At 37.4% G+C, this 21,692-nt stretch overlaps 1 protein-coding gene across 4 annotated transcripts in view; it reads left to right on the top strand.

Moving 5' to 3' along the window:
- The window catches only part of CEP135 (centrosomal protein 135), a 43,726-nt gene that overhangs the window by 14,621 nt on the left and 7,413 nt on the right, over positions 1–21,692 (top strand). For 3 of the 4 annotated variants that reach the window (XM_087724710.1, XM_087724711.1, XM_087724712.1), the window contains exons 9-20: positions 2,054–2,119; positions 5,053–5,203; positions 6,190–6,383; positions 8,858–9,001; positions 10,570–10,713; positions 11,281–11,358; positions 11,640–11,791; positions 13,369–13,484; positions 14,883–15,037; positions 17,561–17,616; positions 19,344–19,512; positions 21,085–21,195. In XM_087724710.1, the coding sequence (XP_087580836.1) occupies positions 2,054–2,119; positions 5,053–5,203; positions 6,190–6,383; positions 8,858–9,001; positions 10,570–10,713; positions 11,281–11,358; positions 11,640–11,791; positions 13,369–13,484; positions 14,883–15,037; positions 17,561–17,616; positions 19,344–19,512; positions 21,085–21,195 (1,536 nt within the window). The remainder of the gene's footprint in view (positions 1–2,053; positions 2,120–5,052; positions 5,204–6,189; positions 6,384–8,857; positions 9,002–10,569; positions 10,714–11,280; positions 11,359–11,639; positions 11,792–13,368; positions 13,485–14,882; positions 15,038–17,560; positions 17,617–19,343; positions 19,513–21,084; positions 21,196–21,692) is intronic. The other variant, XM_087724713.1, reaches the window with a different exon arrangement.

Below are 21,692 nucleotides of genomic sequence, written 5' to 3'. Positions count from 1 at the left end.
CCAATGTCATCTGGCCACTACCCGGGGGAGGGTCTTCTCTGTGGTGGCTCCGGCCCTTTGGAACGAGCTCCCCGCAGAGATTCGGACCCTCACCTCTCTCCAGGCCTTCCGAAAAGCCATTAAAACCTGGCTGTGTCAGCAGGCCTGGGGTCGATGAGTTCCCTTCCCCTCTCAAATCGTGTGGCTGTTGGTTGTTTTAAATGCCCTGTACTTTTTGTTGTAGTTTTTGTGTTTCCCTTCCCTTCCTTGGGTTTGTGCGCCGCCCTGAGTCCCGCTGGGAATAGGGCGGCATATAAATAAAATGAACCTGAACCTGAACCTGAACCTTTTCCTGCCTGCATCTTACATTCTGCCACTATGTGTTGGATGGTCTCAGGCCTCTCTGCATAGTCAGCACTTTGGTTCCTGTCCTGTTTCTATGGATCTGGTGCTTAGTTCCTATTCTTGTGCGTCTATGATCAGTGCCTCAGTGCTGTCTAGCTCTTTCTAGCCAATAATAAGCTTTTCCAATATCAGCCACCTCAGCTATCTGTTGTACATCTCATGCGGGGTCTTGCCTTACATGGCACTTCCTCTGCTTGATCTTCCTTCTATGTCCGCTGCCACCTCAGGCGTTCTCTCAGCAGCTCATTTACCGGTGCCAGCTTATTGATGTAATTCAGGATGCTCTGGATTGTTTCCCAGACAATGACTTTGACATTCACCTGATCTGCAATATGGAATAATTAGACTACTTTACAGAACTGGTGAAGGATTGCAAATATATATTGGAATTGGGAGAGCTCTTCCTGATGTGTGTGTGTGTGTGTGTGTGTGTGAGAGAGAGAGAGAGAGAGAGAGAGAGAGGGAGGGAGGGAGGGAGGGAGGGAGGGAGGGAGGGAGGAAGGGCTCTCCCAATTCCAATATATATTTGCAATCCTTCACCAGTTCTGTAAAGTAGTCTAATTATTCCATATTGCAGATGAAAATTTGAAATTAGTTGAGACCAGTTAGGGAACGCAGATAGAATTCAATTTAAAGCTGATTTCCTGATTTATTGCTGTAATATTTATCCTATTTTATTTCAACAGCTGGTTTCTCAAGATATAAAACTCCATAATATATTCCAGATAGTTTGGTTATTTTTCCCTCCCTCCCTTCAATTTCAAACTGTTTACAGGGCGGGGCATAACCTTTTCCTAGGGGGTCACAGCAACACTTGTAATAACAACACAAATAATTCATACACCATTCGAAAGCCCATCAAAAACTGAGTTTATTGACACGATTTAATGGTCAGTATGACCACCATTAGCCCTTCGAACAGCATTCAAACGAGGTGGATAAGAACACAACAAATCTTCAAACAGTTCCGTTCGATTTTCAGGGCGGGGCATAACCTTTTCCTAGGGGGTCACAGCAAGATCGATAGCAGTTTACAACTTCCGCGACACCTCATTTTAAAGCCCATAAAAACTGAATTGAATGAGCTATTAAATGTTAAATTTGTTTCGGTTGAAACTTTGAGAATGAATTTGGAAACTGTGTTGAAAAATCTGGAAAATCGAACGGAACTGTTTGAAGATTTGTTGTGTTCTTATCCACCTCGTTTGAATGCTGTTCGAAGGGCTAATGGTGGTCATACTGACTATTAAATCGTGTCAATAAACTCAGTTTTTGATGGGCTTTCGAATGGTGTATGAATTATTTGTGTTGTTATTACAAGTGTTGCTGTGACCCCCTAGGAAAAGGTTATGCCCCGCCCTGTACAATTATGTAGGAACCAATCGGCTTACTTACTTGCAGTAGTTTCCATATTAGATTTTTTTATCCCAGAAATAATGCAAAATAAAATAAAATCAGAAAAAACAGAAAAAATACAGTCAAATCTTATTTTAAAAATATAGCAACTATACATGGGCAGGAGATAACAAGAATATTTTGGTGACTGATCTTAATTGGAGTGACTGCCTTAATACCCATGCAACAATTTATATAGATTTTTTTTTACTTCTCAAGTTTTATAATAAGTTTTACTTAAAAAATAATATTTACATATATTTTATGTAAACAGAAAGAAATTAAAAAAAAACACAGTGAAATACAAGATCGCGAAGAGACCATAGCAAGACTGAAGTTAGTAAGTAACATGCCTATTGAACTGAGTTTAACTTACTTAATAAACCTTTATATCTTTAGGCTTGAATTTAATGCATGTTGGATTAAGACAATTATTAATAGTGTAAGAAAGAAAATCAATAATATATTTATAAAAATTCTGCTTTTTTATATTAACAATATTATAGTAGATTTTTTATTAGTAAGTGTTATAAGTCCAATATAAATATTTTAAATATCCATCCTCCTGAAGATTGCTTATAATAAAACTGGTAGGGTTAGAATATGTTGCAGTATTTAAATGAAAGCTTTTAGTATTGTATTGATTGGATTTGTGTATCTGGTTTTTCACTGAGGACAAAAATTGGCATATTGTTATTTGAATTTTTTTTAAAGTAGCAACAGATGAGATAATAAAAGAGAAATGATAATGCTGCGCTAGAGTAAGATTCTTCACTCTTTCTCAATCCTAGAATTAAAAATACTGTTATGAGTCTCCATTTGGATGGGGTTGCATTTTCTGTGAAAGATCCTTTGCAACCGTGTTTGACTCCTGGATCCATTCTGTCACTTGAGTTGTCATCTGGCTAGCTGCACTGTGTCCTACTGCATAATGAGCCTGCCCTTCAAGCCGGTTCCACCACAAAACCGCGCCCGACTAAACCGCGTCGCTGATGTCATCAACAGGGCGACAACAGCGCAGAGACAGAAGCACGCTGTAAACCCTAAACCTAAAATTAATACCTAAACCTAACCCCCCTAAACCTAACCCTAAACCTAACCCTTAACCTAACCCTTAACCTAACCCTAAACCTAATCTTAACCTAACTCTAAACCTAATCCTAACCCTTAACCTAACCCTAACCCTTAACCTAACCCTAAACCTAACCCTAACCCTAAACCTAACCCTAAACCTAACCCTTACCTTAAGTTGAATCGGCTTGCTTTCAAAGCCTAAAATTAAACCTAAAATTAATACCTAAACCTAACCCCCCTAAACCTAATCCTAAACCTAACCCTTAACCTAACCCTAAACCTAACCCTTAACCTAACCCTAAACCTAATCTTAACCTAACTCTAAACCTAACCCTAACCCTTAACCTAACCCTAACCCTAAAGCTAACCCTAAACCTAACCCTTACCTTAAGTTGAATCAGCTTGCTTTCAAAGCGCTATTTAAAGCGCCCTTCTTTCTCCGCGCTGGCTGTTGTCGCTCTGTTGATGACGTCAGTGACGCGGTTTAATAGGGCGCGGCTTAGTCGAGCGCGGTTTTCACGGGTCACGCTTCAAGCCTTCTGGTGCAGAATATGGGCTTTATGACAAAGTTATTGTTATATTTGCTCGACTACCGTATTTTCACCCATATAACCCGCCCACGCAAATAACCCGCCCACGCAAATAACCCGCGGGTTATCGGGATCGTGTAAAATATTTTCCGTATACCCCGCCCACGCATATAACCCGCGACGAGTAAGAGAGAAGGGAAACAGCTGAGATGGGGGGGAAGAAACGGAGAAAGAAGCCTGCGCAAGCTGGGGAAGAGGAAAGGAACGGAGGAGAAGGAAACAGCTGAGATCGGGGTGGGGGAAGAAACGGAGAAAGAAGCCTGCGCAAGCTGGGGAAGAGGAAAGGAACGGAGGAGAAGGAAACAGCTGAGATCGGGGTGGGGGAAGAAACGGAGAAAGAAGCCTGCGCAAGCTGGGGAAGAGGAAAGGAACGGAGGAGAAGGAAACAGCTGAGATCGGGGTGGGGGAAGAAACGGAGAAAGAAGCCTGCGCAAGCCTCCGATCGTGTAAAATATTTTCCGTATACCCCGCCCACGCATATAACCCGCAGGGGGCGCTGTGCATGTAAAAAACGCATATAACCCACGGGTTATATGGGTGAAAATACGGTAAATAGCACCAATTCTCAAAGAACTGCACTGGGAGAGCAGTTGTTACCAATTGCATCTCCTTACCCCATTTAAATGCTTTAATTGTTTAAGATTGCAGTACTTGAGGTCTATACCTGCCTATGATCTGCAGTGCAGGAGCTCTTCCTTCTTTCATGACTAGGATGAGTGCATTCTTTGGGAATGTCGGAGAGCACTTAGGAATGCCTCTTCCCAGAGACTAGGCACGTTCTAACTATACATATCCCTTTGCATAAGGTGAAGAAATTGGTTTTTTTTGCTTACGTGAGATTTAGTGCAGCCTTGCTTTGATCTCTTAATCACTTTTCTATTAATAATCGTTATTCGACACGGTATATTTTAACTATTAAGTTTTTATTTTGTTTGTCTTTACTGTTTTATCTTGTTCTTATAGATGGTTTTCCACCATTGAGATCTTCTGGGTATTTGATAGGCTATAAATAATATAAATTGACTAATTGCCAGCTTATAAATAATACATCCATAAAATAAATAGTACCTAAGTCAAATTCACTGAAATACAATGAATGCTTGGTGCATCTAACTTGAATACAGGCAGTCCTCGACTTACAGCAGTTCATTTAGTAACCATTCAAAGTTACAACAGCACTGAAAAAAGTGACTTATGACCATTTTTCAGCCTTATGACAGTTGTCGCATCCCCAAGTGATTTACATTCGGATGCTTGACAACTAGTTCATATTTATGACGGTTGCAATGTCCCGGGGTCATGTGATCCTTTTTCGTGACGATCTGATAAAGGAAGTCAGTGGGGAAGCCAGATTCACTTAACAACTGTATTATTAACAACTGGGCTAATTCACTTAGCAACTGTGGCAAGAAAAGTCGTAAAACGGGGCAAAACTCATTTAACAATGTCTCACATAACAACATAAAATTCTAGGCTCAATCATGATCATAAGTCAAGGACTATCTGTAAATGGAAATGTTATACAGTTAAAAAATTGTTTTTTTTTTTTTTTAAATGTATTTTTATTGTAGCCACAATTGTAAGTTTTGCAATATTTATGTCAACTTAGGAGTTATCATCCTATCGCAGAGAAAAAGAAAAATTGAGTGAAGAACTTTTTGGAAAATCAGAGGAAAAACAAAATCTTGAGATACTGTTAAGCCAGACTCAAGCAGAAAACCACAGATCGTCCAAAAAAGTTGAAAACCTTGAACTTATAAGTAAGTATTTACATTTTCACAGGGTGTTAGAGATGGAAGTGAAATCTTGGAGGGTGGGGGGAATCGAAGGAAGGGGAGTCAGGAACTTTTACATAATTCATTGCTGAATTGTTTATTAAATATTTAATTCTTTCAGATTTGGGTTCCTTTCCTGGGGAGAGCAGAGTCCTTTATACAACGTGTTAGTGTTGTGTAAAGTGTAGTGTTATTTTGTAAATGTAAATATTTGGTTACTGTATATTAAAATAATATAATCATTGTATTCTACAACTGACAAATATTAAATAAACTCTAACCCTACCCATTGTCCTAATCGTAACCCTAAATAGAGAAACAGAATGATTCAGGACAGACAGAAATGCAGGGTGTGTGATTTCAAACTTCCTGCCAGTTTTCCCATTGAGTTTACTTGTAGAAAAACTTTCCCTTCCCTTCCCCTCTTTCATTAGAAATAGAAAACTTTTGAAAGTGTTTTTCTTTTTCATGTTCATAACAAATGCTTTAGCTCAGGAGTGTCAAACTTGATTTCATTGAGGGCCGCATCAGGGTTGTGTTTAACCTCGGGGAGTATGGCCAGCATGGGTATGACCAGCATGACATCACTCGTTGACAGGGGCAGTTGTATTGGCCCGAGCTCTCTGCCAGCAAAAATGGACTCCTGGGCCCCGTTTTAGCTAAAATGGCCTCCTGCAGCCCTCTGCCAGTAAAAATGCAGCTCACTCTCTCCCAGCATTATTTTTGCTGGCAGAGGACTGCAGGAGGCTATCGTGACCAAAAATGGAGCCTGGAACAGCTGTGCGTGGCCCTCCTGAGCTCCGCTTTCACTGGCAGAGGCACCGCGGGCCAGCCCTTTGCTGTTTCCAGGACAGCCCCGTGACCCAGATCTAAACACCCTGCGAGCCGGATCCAGCCCCCCGGCCTTGAGTTTGACACCCTTGCTTCTTGTGCATGGAAATTTCATCCTTGCTGATTGTGGTCTGTTGCAGATCGTGAACTTGTCATAGAGCTAGAGAGAATGAGGCTGGAAGGTGGCATAATGCTTGGAGACAAGTCCCCTTCTCGCCTAGATGCATTTGTAAAGACCATAGAAGAAGACAGGGACTATTATAAGCGAGAACTAGAGTGCCTCCAAAAGATATTTAAAAGAAAATCTAGCCCGTTACGCAAATCTCCAGAAAAGGTAAGGTTTACTGTGCTTAATCTATCATACTTCAATAAAGTCCAATTACTCATCAAATTATCTTTTCAATTCTTAGCTTTATAAAACGTGGTCTCAGCCATCAGATATGGGTCAGATAATTCCGTTTGTAGCAGACTGATTTATTTACTAGGAGGAGGGCTGCTTTCATAAATTGGCAGTGAGTGTGCTGGGTTTCATTTCTTGGCTAATTTCTTTTAGAGGTCTCCTCTGCACTCACCTGCATTCAACTTCTTGTCATTCCTGACTAAGAGGTCAAATAGGAGATCCAGATCACAGCTGCCTATTACTTCACGAACAGCTGCCAACAGCCAATAAAGTATTATGGTAGAAATGATGTAGTCAGACAGCATCCTCAACTATTTGCATTTATAATGAAATAATAATAATAATAATAATAATAATAATAATAATAATAATAATAATAATATACAAATATACAAACCGACAAAATACTGGCGCATAATACACCAGACATCACACTGGTTGAGAAAAATAAGGTCACAATCATAGACATCGCAATACAAGGTGATAGCAGGGTCGCCGAGAAGGAACATGAAAAAATCGCAAGATACCAGGACTTAAAAATCGAAATTCAACGACTATGGCACAAACCAGCAGTGATAATTCCAGTGGTAATTGGCACACTGGGTGCTATTCCAAAAGCACTGGAATTACATTTAAAACAGTTAAAAATTGACAAAATCACCATCAGTCAAATGCAAAAAACCGCACTGCTTGGATCTGCACGCATATTACGAAAATACATTATGATGTCCTAGGCCCCTGGGTGAGGCCCGACTAGTAACCAATGCCAAATCCGGCGAAACAACTGGCCGCTGTGATACAATTGTATAATAATAATAATGCGCTCTTTAATAAGGGAAAAAATTAGTTTTCTCCAGTTAACATTAAATACGAGGCAATGTAGCATTGTTAGTATCAAAATATTAGCATGCTTTGATCCCCAACTTTATTGGATTCAGTGATATTTCCTTCTTAATAAGCATGATTAATCTATTTCAGCTACAGGTGGTCCTTGACTTACAATGGTTTGTTTAGCGATCGTTCGAAGTTACAAGCGCACTGAAAAAGTGTCTGATAAATGTTTTTCACACTTACGACCGTGCAGCATCCCCATAGTCACGTGATCAAAATTCAGGCCCTTTGCAACTGAATCATATTTACATCATTGCCTGTGACCTTCTGGACAAGCAAAGTCAATGGGGAAGCCAGATTCACTTAACCATGTAACCATGTCATAAAATGGGGCAAAACTCACTTAACAGATACCTCGTCAGCAACAGAAAGTTTGGGCTCAATTATGGTCATAAGTCAAGGACTTCCTGTAAATATGTTAGAAATTATTTGTAGCTCTATATTTACCTATTTTTCATGACATTTTTAATGAAATTCTTAAAAGTTTTCAGTCAAAGTAAAATAGAAAATGCTACTGTGTTGAATTTATGTTTTACTGACAAATAAAAGGAGACTAGTATAGATAGATCTATTTCAAACTATAGCTCTCATCAGCTAGTCATACCTTTCTGGGATTCGAACCCAGGCTACTTGCTTATTAGGTAGATGTATTAAGGTTAGCCAGGGATGACTAACCTTCTTGGCGCTGTGTGTCGAAAGTGCATGCGCACACGTGCACATCCATAATGCAATGCACGTGCTTCCCCCGTGACCCCGCCGCATACACGTGCAGCTGGTTGGTGGGAGGCACGTGCCCATGCGCAGTGGAACTGAGCTGGGGCAACGGCTGGCGGGCCCACAGAGAGGGATCTACGTGCCACCTGTGGGAGGCGTGCCATAGGTTCTCCATCCCGGCTCTAAGCCATGATTTAAAATGCTACTATTTCCTCAAAGCAATTTTATTATAGAAAAGCATTTATCATTTGTAAAGACATCTAATAATTTCCCTATAGTTAACCAATATATATGAACACCAAGTTTGTATTTTTCTCCTCCCTCTCTAACACGGCCACAGGAGAAGATGGAAACTCTTTTAGCTTAATTGCAATTTGCATTTGAATCTGGGCAGCAAATGATTAGAAACTGACTTGTTTTGACTAACCATAATAAATATATTAATAGGGGGCTTCATGGCCCTACTTGTTCAGGTGAGACGGATTTGCGGGCTGAAGGTTCAGAATATATTCAACAGAGTTTTTGTGTTATGTTTGAATGTTGAGGTCTTGGCTAGATAGCCGACATAAAATCAAAATGCTCCAGTTCTGGGCAATGTTAACAATATAATCCAGGGCCAATTTTGTATGATTCTTTGCTACATAAACCATGATTTTTAAAGCATGGAATGGTTATTGTTTTTGGACTGTAATCCTGTCATTAGTAATATGTATTTTACTAACCTGTGTAGTAATATGGGTGAATACATATATAGATGTATAAAGCATGTTCTCACTTTTTACTTTTTCCCCTTTGTTTTGCAGAGTGAAGACCTTAGGTTAGTTTTACGAGAGAGAGATGAGCTACAGTCTATGCTAGACAGATTTGAAAAGCATATGATAGAAATTCAGTCTAATGTCAAACTATTAACTGTAGAAAAAGACAAATTAAGTGTCCTTTATGAACAGGTAAATAAATATAACCTTGATCCAGAGCAATATATAACAATGAAAATCCGCAGTCTCATCAGGAAGAAGCTAGATGTATTGAACTATTGCAAACTCTGGTTTAGAATGAGAAAAGAAGAATGTGAATGCAGAACAAAATACTTGCATAGATATTGGCTAATGATTTATTCTATGACACATATTTTGCTACCTATGAAAGGAGTAGTTATAACCTGAGATTCCACCCAACGTAATTTCATGTATTGCAGTTTGTGAATGCATGAGCATAAGTATATGCATGAAAAACACATATACTTATTATGTATCTCTGCTAAAAGTCTAGTAATTACTCAGCAGAGCATATTGTAATTACTTTGATTTGTGTGAGCTGCCCAGAGCTATTGAGAGTCAGGTGGCATATAAGTTTAATAAATTATTCATTTCCTGGGCTAGTGCAACTAGACATTTGATGTTTATTGGAAGCCTGTTGAGTTTTGATGCTAAGTCTCATGGATATTTAATATTATTAATAATATTCAATATTAATGCTAATACACATTAATATTTATCAAAATTACTATATTTATATTAATATCAACTCATTAATATTATGATTGATAGAGAGGTAGATACATAGATAGATACATAGATGAAACTATAATGTGTAATATTTAATATTTCATTTTAATTTTTTCCATGAAGGAAAAAAATACTTTAAACATAGGTAAGACAAAATCTGGAATAGTTACTTTAAATTAATTATTTGGTAATGTTACATTTAGGAATAAGATTTTCCTGGTTTTTCAATGTATTTGAAGGTATATTTAGCTAATTTGGTCGTCCAGTTTTTAAAAAATATGTAGCATATATGTCTCTGTAAATTTTTCAAGTTAAAATGTCAAAGTTATTTTCAGTAATATTCCAAAATTGTGGAAACGGAGAGTTTTTCAAGTGTATTGGTTCTATCTTATATGGGGAATACTTAAGAAATTTATATTGAGAAATTGGAAAGTACTGTTACTTCAATTATCAAAGATTGAACCCATTTTTGAAGAGGTTACATTTCCTAATAAAAAAAAAATAATACATCTGACTTTTGGAGACACTTTGCAATATTTTACATAAATATATATTTTAGTTTTATAAGTTTTAATTATATTATTAAATGTCAATGTTTTAATGTTTTTATTTTTTCTAGTTAATTTTTTTATTTTTGTTCAGTTTAGTATTATACATTTCACAAGCAGTAGCAGTGGGTATTGTTTTCTTTTAATTTATCATTGTATGCTTTCCTTTTGGTGCTTTCCTTTTAAAAATTGCAATACTGTATTGTAATGTGTTTAATAACTGCTTCAAAAATTAGAGAGCCAGTTTGGTCTAATGGTTAAGGCGCCAGAGTTGGAATCAGGACACTGAGTTCTAATTCTGCTTCACACACGAACATTGGCTAAGTGACTTTGGGACAGACAACCTATCTCACCTCACATGGTTGTGGGGAAAATAGGAAGAGGAAACAGCAGAAGTCACACCTTGAGTTGTTTATTTAAATTAATACTGGTAGGGTAAAAAAAATGTTTTTGTATTTTTAGTCACAGAATGAATTGAACCATCTACGGAGAGAGAGAAAAACCTCTTTTCTAACAAAGAATCATGCAGAAGAAGAAAGAAATAATGTATTGGCTGATTTCAGAAGAGCAGCATCAGAGAAAGAAAGACTAAGGGAGCAATTAAAGGTCAGTTTTTAATATTTGCTGTAGTTTTCAGTAATGAATTAATTTTTGTCCACTTTTTTATTTAAAGTGGCTATCTCCAGGGCCTGTAACACTTCAGACTATTACTGATAACACCATAAGGATTTCAAAAAGTGCATTTTGGATTTTCTTTCATAATCATTCTGTTAAGAGTATTGCTAAAACTAGTAATGAACAGTAATATTAATTTAGCATAAATTATCAAAATGGCAAAAAATATGTTGTAATTTTGGTTTGGGGCTTTGTTAAATATTAGGCAACATTAGAATAAGAAATTTACAGCTGATTTACAGTAATTGTTGATATACAGTACATTGTCAACATTTGAGTTGAGAGTTGCTATGCAGAGTGAGATAAGTGGCATATAAATCAAATAAACATTTATTATAGATATTTATATATTTATTAAACAAAATAGATGCCATTTTCCTTCTGATATGCATTTACTGTTGGGTAATTTCATTGTAAAGAAAATTTAGGGTAATTTGCGATATTTCAATATTATTAATGAAAAGGCTCACTACTGATCTGTCTACTTTCTTTGGTTAGATCCTAAAGGAAGAATATGCTTTAGATAAATTAAAATTGGAACAGGACGTATCAAGATTGGAAAACACTGTTAAAAGAGTAAGTATTTTGCCCAAACATTCTGATTGGATTTGGAGCTATAACTTTTTATGTAGTCACTATTTCATGATTATATGGAAAGAAAAAGGGACAATATCATAGGGGCCACATATAATGGAATATGTAATGGAATAATTGTTACTACAAGGCAATTTCACTGCCATTGATCCTTTCTATCATTTTAGTGGAAGATATCTTGAAAGGCTGCTTTATCTTGTGGTTATTAAAATACGTTAGGTTTAAAAATGTCACATAGGTTTGGAATTTCTTTTGCTCCGCAGTTGGAAACAGAACGTCTTGATCAAGTATCTTCAGTGTCATTGTTAAAAGACAAAATAAGCTCTTTGGAAGATGAGCTAAGCATGAAGACTCATCAGCTCTTAAATACTTCTGAAGATTCTGCACAGTGCAAGACAGAAATGACTTCACTAAAGTAAGCTCATCTGTGCATTTTATAATTAGTAAAGGCATATTTGTAATTTGTGTCATTCTATGATGCTGTGGCTTCAGTGACACGGCCCTAAAAAGAAGTCTCCGATTTGCATTTGCCTGATAATCAAACTGGAAGTAATAATATGGCTAATCTGATAATTGAGTAGTGTTGTGGCCCAGCAGGAGCCGTTGGAGCTGCTGATGGACTCCGATAGCGAGGAAATCTATGAGTCTGCTATGGAAGATGTGGAGGACCCTGGGCAGGGTTCCGACTCAGAGCAGGGACCAGAGAGGCTGGTTGGCCACCAGGAGCTGCCTGAGGCATGGAGCAGTGGGGAAGATCAAAGGGAGTTTGTCCCTGACGCCAGGCAACATAGGACAGAGAAACGGAGGCAGCAGTTACAGAGACAGACTCATAAGAGATAATTAAGCTCAGGTGGTTGTGGCTTGGCCCCTCCCAAGAGAGTATATAAGAAGAGACTTTGGAAGGAGTCCTTTTGCAGGATACAACCGTTCGTAGTAATCTGGAGAACTCCTTTTCTGGTCTGCCTTGTGTTCCCGTGTCTGTTGGAGTCTGGGTTGCTGCCAACTTCTTGCCAGTGAGTCGTGTTTGGGCTTTCAGCCAACAGGATTGTAATTGCTGTGAATAAAGAGTGGCAAACAGCTAAGCCTGTGTCTGCGTTCATTACCGGATGGAGGGGGCCCAGAACAGAGTAGTAAGAAAAATCTATGCCGAATTTGTTTAGAAAAGGTTTATATTAATTTACACACATGGAATGAATGGAATATGGAATAGGAATAGAAATAATAAGGAATTGAATTGAATTGAATTCTTTATTGGCCAAGTGTGATTGGACCAGCAAGGAATTTGTCTCCAGTGTATAACTCACAGTGTACATATAATAATAAGTAATAGTAAGTAATAGGTCATACTCATAGTTACAATCATTAATCATAAGTTAAAAAACAATTGATAAATCATAAGGTATCAATAGAAGAAAGTAGAAAAGATGAGAAAATGGGAAAAGATGAGAAATGAGACAATGCTAGAGATTAATATTAATCCAGTGATTAATATCACAGATATTTCTTATTATATGTGAGTTCCTAGATAGTGATTAGCAGAAATTTTAGGGTTTATATGCCCAGATATGCAGGGATTAATATTAAGTGGCAGAGCAAGCTAGTGTATATAAACAGGCAGCAAATCCCACATTCACTCACACTGATGATGTTACCTAGTTGGTAACAGTCCTTGGTCTCTGCAAAATTCCTATTTTGTTGGAAAGTTGGGGGTGGGTGTATTTCTTAAAAGGAATGTCATTCAGTTTCAATGTGTAATTATGTCTGGTGATATCCATACTTACAAAAATTAAAATGACAATTTTGGACCTTCATTAAGAAAACTGGATTTTTAATTCTTGAAAATCCGAACTAACAGTTATAGCACTCATTGGTCTTTTACTCAATCTAACTCACTATTTTTATAGATTATAAATACCCACTGAAGATACAGTAAAAATGGATTCATATCCTGTGCCCAATATTGTATTTAACTTAACTGTCTTGATTTTACAGACTATTAAATGAACAGATTCAGAAATCCATAGATGAGCTACAGCATCAACTAACTCTTAAAGGAAATGAACTTCAATCAGCTCAAGAGGAGATTGAGATATTAGAGGACAAAATAGGTGAATGAGACTGTACTGTATTATTAAGGAAAAAAAGTAGAAATCTAGTTCAGTTCTATACAAAATCATTCACAGTCAGGTTTTTAACAGGAGTAAACATAAGATAAATAATAAATGTCCAGTTCAAACTTGAGGCTGAATACTTAAGCATTCAAGATGAATTTATTCTAGTTTCTGGCCTTTCTTTCTCTACGGGTATTTTTTAAACTTTATGTTATTCAAATTAATTAACGGTGAAAAATATACATGCAAACATTAATGAAAAATGATTCAAAATAAAATATAAAAAGCTCTGTATAAACAACTACAAATTGTGAACATAGTCCTTGAATGTCATTTTTGCCCCTTTATCAGAAAAAATATTCAAATGCTGACATCCAAAATACTCAAAGGAATTATAGACACTAATTGTGTTTTTATCTTTGAATAAAAGGATGGGATAAAAGTTCTTGGAGTTCTTATATCAAACAAAAAGCTAGAATACAACATGAAATATTGTTTCTCATACATGTCAAAATTATTGATTTGACTGATGACATCAAGTTTAGTTTGCTCCAATTCATACAATAATTGTATAGAATACCATACTCATGTATGAATGAAATAAAATCAGGATTAGAAATGTGCCCTTTATCTACAAAATATAATCTGCGTTGCATACATTGTTTTGCTCTGCCCACTGCTCTATTTCCATTAGCATTTTCAGAAATTCTAATTATGTGCATTACAGATTCCAAAGCTTAATTAAGGAAAAAGCAAAACAAAAAAAAATCCATTTGTTTCACTACCTCAAAATACACTTAATCAAAGAGAGAGCATGCCATTAATAATTATACAGTGTAGATTACAAGTTACTGAAATATAATGGGGTGTGTGTGTGTGTTTATTGCTTTTCTAGATTTTGAGGCTTCCCATTTGTATAATCTATGTTTTTATGTTTTTATAATTCTTTCTATATAGATTATAAAAAAAAAAACCTATATTTTCTTGGTATTTTTATTTTACATTGCCCAGAGTGATCATAGAGCTGGCACATTTATACATGTAAAAAAATAAATAAATAGAACTTTTTTTTGGGGGGGGGGGGTCAAAATTAAAAATGGTAGTCATTCTGTCAGATATTTACAAACTTCACCAGGATTTTAACTTAACAAGGTCACATAGCTGATTTCAGGCTTTCAGGTTTTGTAAAAAGCAATACACTTTTAAGTTAAATTGGGATGATTGTTCTTCCCTCAATCATTTGTTGAGTGTAACAAAAGAATTTACCAACAACAATCTCATAATCCAGAACAGAGGAATCCAGAACAAATAACACCAATATTGGTGTGTTTACAGGGCTTAGAGTTTTGCATGGTCAAAGCGGGTGAACTAACTAACATTTTTTGCTCTTTTCAGTTACACTCCAAACTAAGAGCACATCACAAAATGAGTCTCTTCTTCTGCTCAGAAGTACCGTTAATGCCTTGGATAAGGAAAAAGACAGCCTTCAGGAGAGTATAGATGAAAAAACTGAAAAAATTGCATATCTAGAAGACAATTTATCTAACAAGGTATTTATGCAAAGCAGGAAATGGATTATCCCAACCATTTTATCTTAATTTTTTTTTAAATCAAGGGAAGAATGTTATTTGCTAGATATGCAACTAAGGAAGGATTTGGGATATTTAAGGTAAAATGATTGATAACTAGAATGGCAAAGGGATTGTTTCTACAGCAAATTCACGGTTTATATAGAAAGCAACTGTTCCTCGTGTATGATTCCCTTCAAATATGGCAGTTTTAATGCAATGTAGAAAGATCTTATTGAATGGGCCATTTCTTCCCAAAAGACAGGCATTTTGCAAATTAGACTTTAGCTGCCCTTTCTCCTAGGGCAGCTGTCCTCAATCTTTCTGGCTTGGCAGCCTGGCGGAGGGAGGGAGGGAGAGGGAATGGTTCCATGCACGCGGCAGGTATGTGCTTGAGCACGCATAGCTCCCGCAAATGGAGCTGCACACATGCACGCTTGCCTGCCACTTGTGCGGCCTGCTTCTAAATGGGCCACTGCCTGGTAGTGGGCCACCGCCTGGGGGTTGGGGACCCTTGTCCTAAGGGAGTAGTTTGTTTTCAGTTGCATTTTTGCTTAACTCAAAAAAGGCTTACAGGCCTTTTTCGCTTTGTTTCCCTATAGCTCTTTTTCTGTTAATTTCTCTCTCTTTCTTTTAACAACCTTTTTTAAAAAAATATTAAGAAGGATTACAGAGAAAGAGGAGCAAGACAACCATCTAATCTGAGAAAGCTAGCCCCAAGGTGTTATGTGGGACTCTTAAAAACTTACCGTATTTTTCCGAGTATAGGACGCACCAAGATTTTAAAGAGACAAATTTTAAAAAAAGTTTTTGCACTCTCAGACCTCCCAAAAATGGCCCGTTTTTCGTGAAAATGGGCACGTTTTTTGTCAAAAAAAGGGCATGCGTAGCCTTTAGGAGGCTTATAGAGTGCTCCTGGGGGCTGGGGGGCAAAAATGAGCAAAAAAGGCCTGTTTTTCACTCATTTTTTTCCTCCCCAGCCCTCAGCAGCACTCTGGAAGCCTCCTAAAGGCTATGCACGGCCATTTTTGCAAAGGGGGTGGGTTTTTGGGAGGTCAAAAATGCTGTATTCAGTGTATAAGATGCACCCAGATTTTCACCCTCTTTTTTGAGGGGAAAAAGTGCGTCTTATACTCTGAAAAATACGGTAGTTGTATTTGCCTGCACGACATAAGCATGCACGACATAAGTTCACTTTGTAGCCTTATATCACTACAATGGCTGATGCAGAGATAAGGTGCTGATTAGTAGATGGCATCTGATCTCAGCTTTGGTTCTGGAACCACCTGATGTAGCAATAAAATTGATGACAGTATCAAGCAGAATTCAGCAATTACCCACTTTGAGGATAGATGGGTGTTCCCAGCTCTCAGTAAAAGGATAGTCTTTACGGAAGGCTAATAGAAATTCTTCTGTTCCATTCTTCCCATGGAGCAAAGCTGTTCTCCCAACCCACAACGCCATCCACATAGTTGTTTTATACAGCAGGGGTCGCCAAGCCCCAGACTGTGGCCCTCTGCCGGGCTGCAGCTCATTTGGAACCAATCCACGGAAATGGTGGGCAAGTTGAGCGTGTGGTTGGCATGCAACTGCATTTGTGAAAGCATGGTGCGCATGTGCAAAACCATCCTCACAACCCCACCCCACTGTTGCCAACACAGGCTGCGCCAACCCGCCAATCTGGAAATGTTGGGGGAACTCTGTTATATAGGATATTTTAAGCTCTGTGTAGAGGTTCTAAGTAGCAGAGAAACCTCCATACTTTCATGGGAAAATACGGACACAAAACATGAAAAAGTTAGCCAAGAATTATCATGTCCTCCCAGATGCAGATACATAGTATTTTTGCCCAATTGATATTATGCCTTGCTTCCTAGCTTGAAGGTAGTGAGAAATAACATATAACAAGTGGTTAGATGTAAATTACCTTTGGTAACAAGAACTTATTTAAAAATAATATAAAAAGGGCATTCTTCCCCACTCTTCCATTCTCCCCTAGCTACTTGACAAATATTTTCATGTTTTACTTTGAACTTTATTCATTTTTCTTGGATCATTGTAATTATGATTATTATTAATACATGCTTCTATACACTCAAAAGATTTGAAGACATAATTTGGCTTCTGCAATTTGTTAGAAAATTGGTGAAAATTAAAAATTAAACAAGCAAAATAATATTTGAAAGACAATAATTATATGTAGTAAATGTTTAGGAGTATTACAATTAACAACTTTGCCACTTACATTGCCTGTAAAATCATGAATTAAATTGCTTATAAGTGGATGGCAGAGAACTATAAATATATATTAAAGTTGTATTAATATGTCTATATAATGCTATGTATAAGTGTCGTGTGCTTGTTGTAGGAGTTTTGAAATAAATATTTGATTAGGATAGAGAGAGGATGGTTTGTCAAATTACTTTGTTTCATTAATGCTATGTTAGATTTAAAATTACAGGAAAAGAAAATACACAACATGCATAACTCCATCTCTTTAAACAGGAAAAAACTATCTTCAGCTTACAAAAAACAGTTGCTCAGTTGGAGTTGTCTTTAGCGTAAGTAATAAAATTATAACTTTTGGTTATTCTGAAATTGATTTTAAAATCAAAGTCAGGGGTAATTTTAATAAGATTATAGAATTAACTGAGCTACTGCATACTTCGTGAGGTAAAATATAAGAAAGAAAAAATTGAAATGTGTAGTTTAGCTAATTTTATTTTAGACAATTGTGTTATATATCAGAGAAGTTATTAAATGTAATGCTTATTTAAGATAAGATGATGGGAACCCAAAATATACTATATCTTTTTTTTAAAATGTCTGGTTACCTTCTGAAACAATTATACTTTCTTTATTCAAACCACTTTAATAATCATTCACTTTAATCTCACTGAAGATATAACATTTCACTGTAAAGCTATTTCCTAGCTTTTCTGAATTGTTTTCTAATTCTGCTAAACCGCTATTAATTTAGTATGGTATCTAATTAGATTTCTGAAAACTTTAATTAAAGTATTCACTTTCAGACTTTTTCAAATGAAAATTAACAGTTTTAAAAATAAGGGCAAGGTATGGGAGGCATTCTTGAGAGTGTCAATTTTCCTCTTGTCAAAAGATCTGAAAAGAAAATATCCTTGTTACTTGCCCCTTGTACTACTGGTTAGTTGCAGGGAATATACACTACCACTCTTCAGGCTCCAGAAAGTGCTTCATAGTTTCATGGGTAGCATAGCTAGAAGCAACGGGTCATCAACAAATGCGTGATAGACATAAGCGCGCCGACAAAACCGTGACGGACAAATGAGCGCCATCAAAATCGCTAATTGATTTTCGACAATAGCACAACAACAAATGTGTGATGACAAAATCGCGAGTGAATGTGCTGTGCCTTTAACATAGTGGAACGTGTATATGCCCCCTCCCCCCCAAGCTGGGTTTGCAGAAACAGGTGATGGAATTGATTCTCCTCCCGTTTTAATGCTCAATGAACATTTGAATTAAGATTTAGCTGCCTCTCCTGGAGGATGAGAGGGAGATGGGGGCTGCTGTGAGCTTGGAAGCAGAGGGGGAGAAACTTTCTTTGGGCCTTTGCTCCGGACTGACCACCAGAGAGGGCCAAAAGGACTCCAGGTTGTGTCTCTGGACTCAGTGGGCATTGAGAGGGACAGGGATGAAGCTGGAGGACGGGCAGACAACTGGGGAGAGAGGCAGCAGAGCCCCTGGCTGTGCCTAAGAGGGCTTGCGTGGCACAGGGAACATTTCAGGTGTCTTCAAGGTGAGACCTTCTCCCTGAGCAGGGAGGCTCCAGGCTGAGGTTCTCTTGTGGTTGTCATCATCGCGTTTATGTCGCGATTTTATCGTTGCTTTTTTGTCGTCGCGATTATGACGTCGCGTTTAAATCGGCGCTCTTTCATCAGCGCGGATATGTCCATCGCGCAATTGTCGGGTCACGAGAAGCAACAATGACTCCTTTTAATTGGGAAGTACCCTGTGCTTTCTTGACTATGAACCAAAGCTAGCTTATTTTACAAACTCGGTTAAAATTAATAAAAGCTTAGCATCATATCTGTCTTCTATCAATGCTGCCATTTGTACCATAGCGGAAGAAATTCAGGTATAAACGGCTCTGTACTTGTTGGTAATATGCAAACTATCTTTAGTACTATTCAGTACAAACATAAATTTTAGTTAATTGCTATAATTTTTAAATTATGGCCATCATGTGTATATATATGTATTGCAAAAAGATGAATTAAGATTTTCTAAATCCCGCATTTTTTAGCCAATTAAAGGATGCCTTAAATGGGAAAGACCGTGAACTTGCCAGTCTCCACCGCCAGTTTGATGCGGTACACTCAGAGCTTGGAGAAACCGTCAGAGTGAAAGACATGGCTCTGAAGGAAAACAGAAGATTACAGGATGATCTAGCCACAATGACGAAAGAAAACCAGGTAGGAAATAATTCAAATAGTGCACATTGTGATTGATTTTTGTACCAGTAAAAACTATATGTACAAAAGATGTGATGTACCTCTTCAGAAACATCATTGTAACCAAAACAAGGTCAACATTGTTTTTAAGTAAAATAAAATATAGGTAGTCCTCACTTAATGATCATTGAGATTGACAATTCCATTGCTAAGTGATGTCATAAAATGTGACCTCATGTGACCACACCAACCTATGAGGGCAGTTGTGGCAGTCTCAGTTCCTGTGATTAGGCTATTCCTGTGTGATCATGTCATCATTTGCTACTTTGTACCAGCTTCCCCCATTGATTTTGCTTGTTGGAAGCCGGCAGTGAAGGTCGCAAATGGCGATCACGTGACTGTGATACACTGCTATGTTATAATTGCAAGCTGGTTGCCACGTGTCCGAATCAAGATCAGGTCGGAACACCCTTAACTAGGAAGATTGTCATAAGTCCCTTGTGTTCAGCACCCTTGTAACAACTGAATGCTTGCTATAGTTGTTCAACTACAACTATCTGTATAACATATTTTGGAGCGTGAAGAGTTTTTGTAAGCATTTTACTTTGCTCGTAGTCCTGGTTTTTTTCGTTATAGATTCCAATATCATGCTCTCTAATAGAACTATACATTAATATCCCAGGTTACCTTTCTAAAAAAACAGTATTTTGCTTGTAGGTTTTCTAAATTTTCTGAGTTTGTAAAGCCTATATACCAGTGATGGTGAAGCTTTTCAGCACCAAGCGCCCAAACTGGAACATGCGCATGCGCTCACCGGAACCCCAAAAACTCAAAAGACCAGCATGCACACCAGCCAGCTGGTGTTCCGGTTTACGGGACTCCAACACGCACAAAGATCAGCTGGCCACTGCACATGCGCGCACCGAAAACCAGAAGAGCAGCTGGCGATGGTGCGTGTGCTCTGCGTGCCACCACTGGCACACGTGCCATAGGTTCAACATCACATAAGCTACTTACAGCCTGAGTGCCAGATATTTAAAACAACAACACCCATTGAGTTTAATGGATTCAGTTAATGACTGCAGTGTTCACTAATCACAGCCATCATTTAACAACCACAAAAAAGCTTGCAAAAGCAAGAACAATCATATAATGACCCACTTAACAATCACCTCGACTTAAGACTATAATTCTGGGCTCAATTACCATCATAAATCAAGGACTATAAACATTGAATAATTATATCATTTGAAATATTTAATTAGGTATCAATTACATTTTTTGAAGTGCCAAGTGCTAATACCAATGTGGGCATTGCCAGTGCCAAGTATCAATACCAAAATAGGCATTGTCCCAAATCTTCCATAAGGAAAATTACTTACCCATAGGTTGGAAATCACAAGACTGAACGCTGCTTTTTTTTTAAAAAAATCTGAATATGAGGAACTAATAACAAAGAGAAACCCTGTTACAAGCTGTCTCTCTGTAGTTCAGTTTTGATATGGAAGGGATCATATTTAATTGTACTGCTTTGTCATCAGGTGGTTTATTTATTTTGTGAATTATATGTCTAACAGTATGTAATATAAACAGATAATCTCATCTGAATTGGAAGAAACTTTGCATGAAAAAGAAGATCTGAAAGTTAGAGTTCATAATTATATTACTGAAGTCTCCAGATATGAAAGTTTAATGGCCTTAAAGGTGAGCAATATTAATGAAAATATTATTATTTAATAAATCAATTTTGGTTTTGAGTTTTCAAGTCATTATTGGCCACTGCAAGACTCCTGGCCACTACATGGAAAAGTCCATGCAGTTTTCTTGGCAACATTTTTGGAAGTGTTTTACCATTGCTTTCTTCATATGGCTGAGGGAGATTGACTGGCCCAACGTCACCCATGGCTTCATGTCGAAAGTAGGACTAGAATTATGGCCTCCCGGTTTCTAGCCTAGTGCCTTTAACTACTATATAAAATCAAACATAAAATATATCTTATTTAAATGTTATAAGTAAGCTGAAGAAAAGTAATCAAGTTAGTACACAAAGAAAAATTCTTTAATCTATTCTTTAAGAGAAAAGAGTAACATTGAGGGAAGTGTCCTTTCTTAGCCCTATAACATTTAAGCTACATTTCACCAGGTTCTATCATTACTATGAAAGTTAGGAGGGGTATTATTTAGAATTATCATTAGATTTA

This window comes from Thamnophis sirtalis, unplaced genomic scaffold, assembly GCF_051295495.1.
Source record: "Thamnophis sirtalis isolate CommonGarterSnake01/CBP01778 unplaced genomic scaffold, rThaSir2_p1.2 scaffold_10, whole genome shotgun sequence".
NCBI lineage: Eukaryota > Metazoa > Chordata > Lepidosauria > Squamata > Natricidae > Thamnophis > Thamnophis sirtalis.
This window is presented reverse-complemented; position numbering and strand designations above follow the sequence as displayed.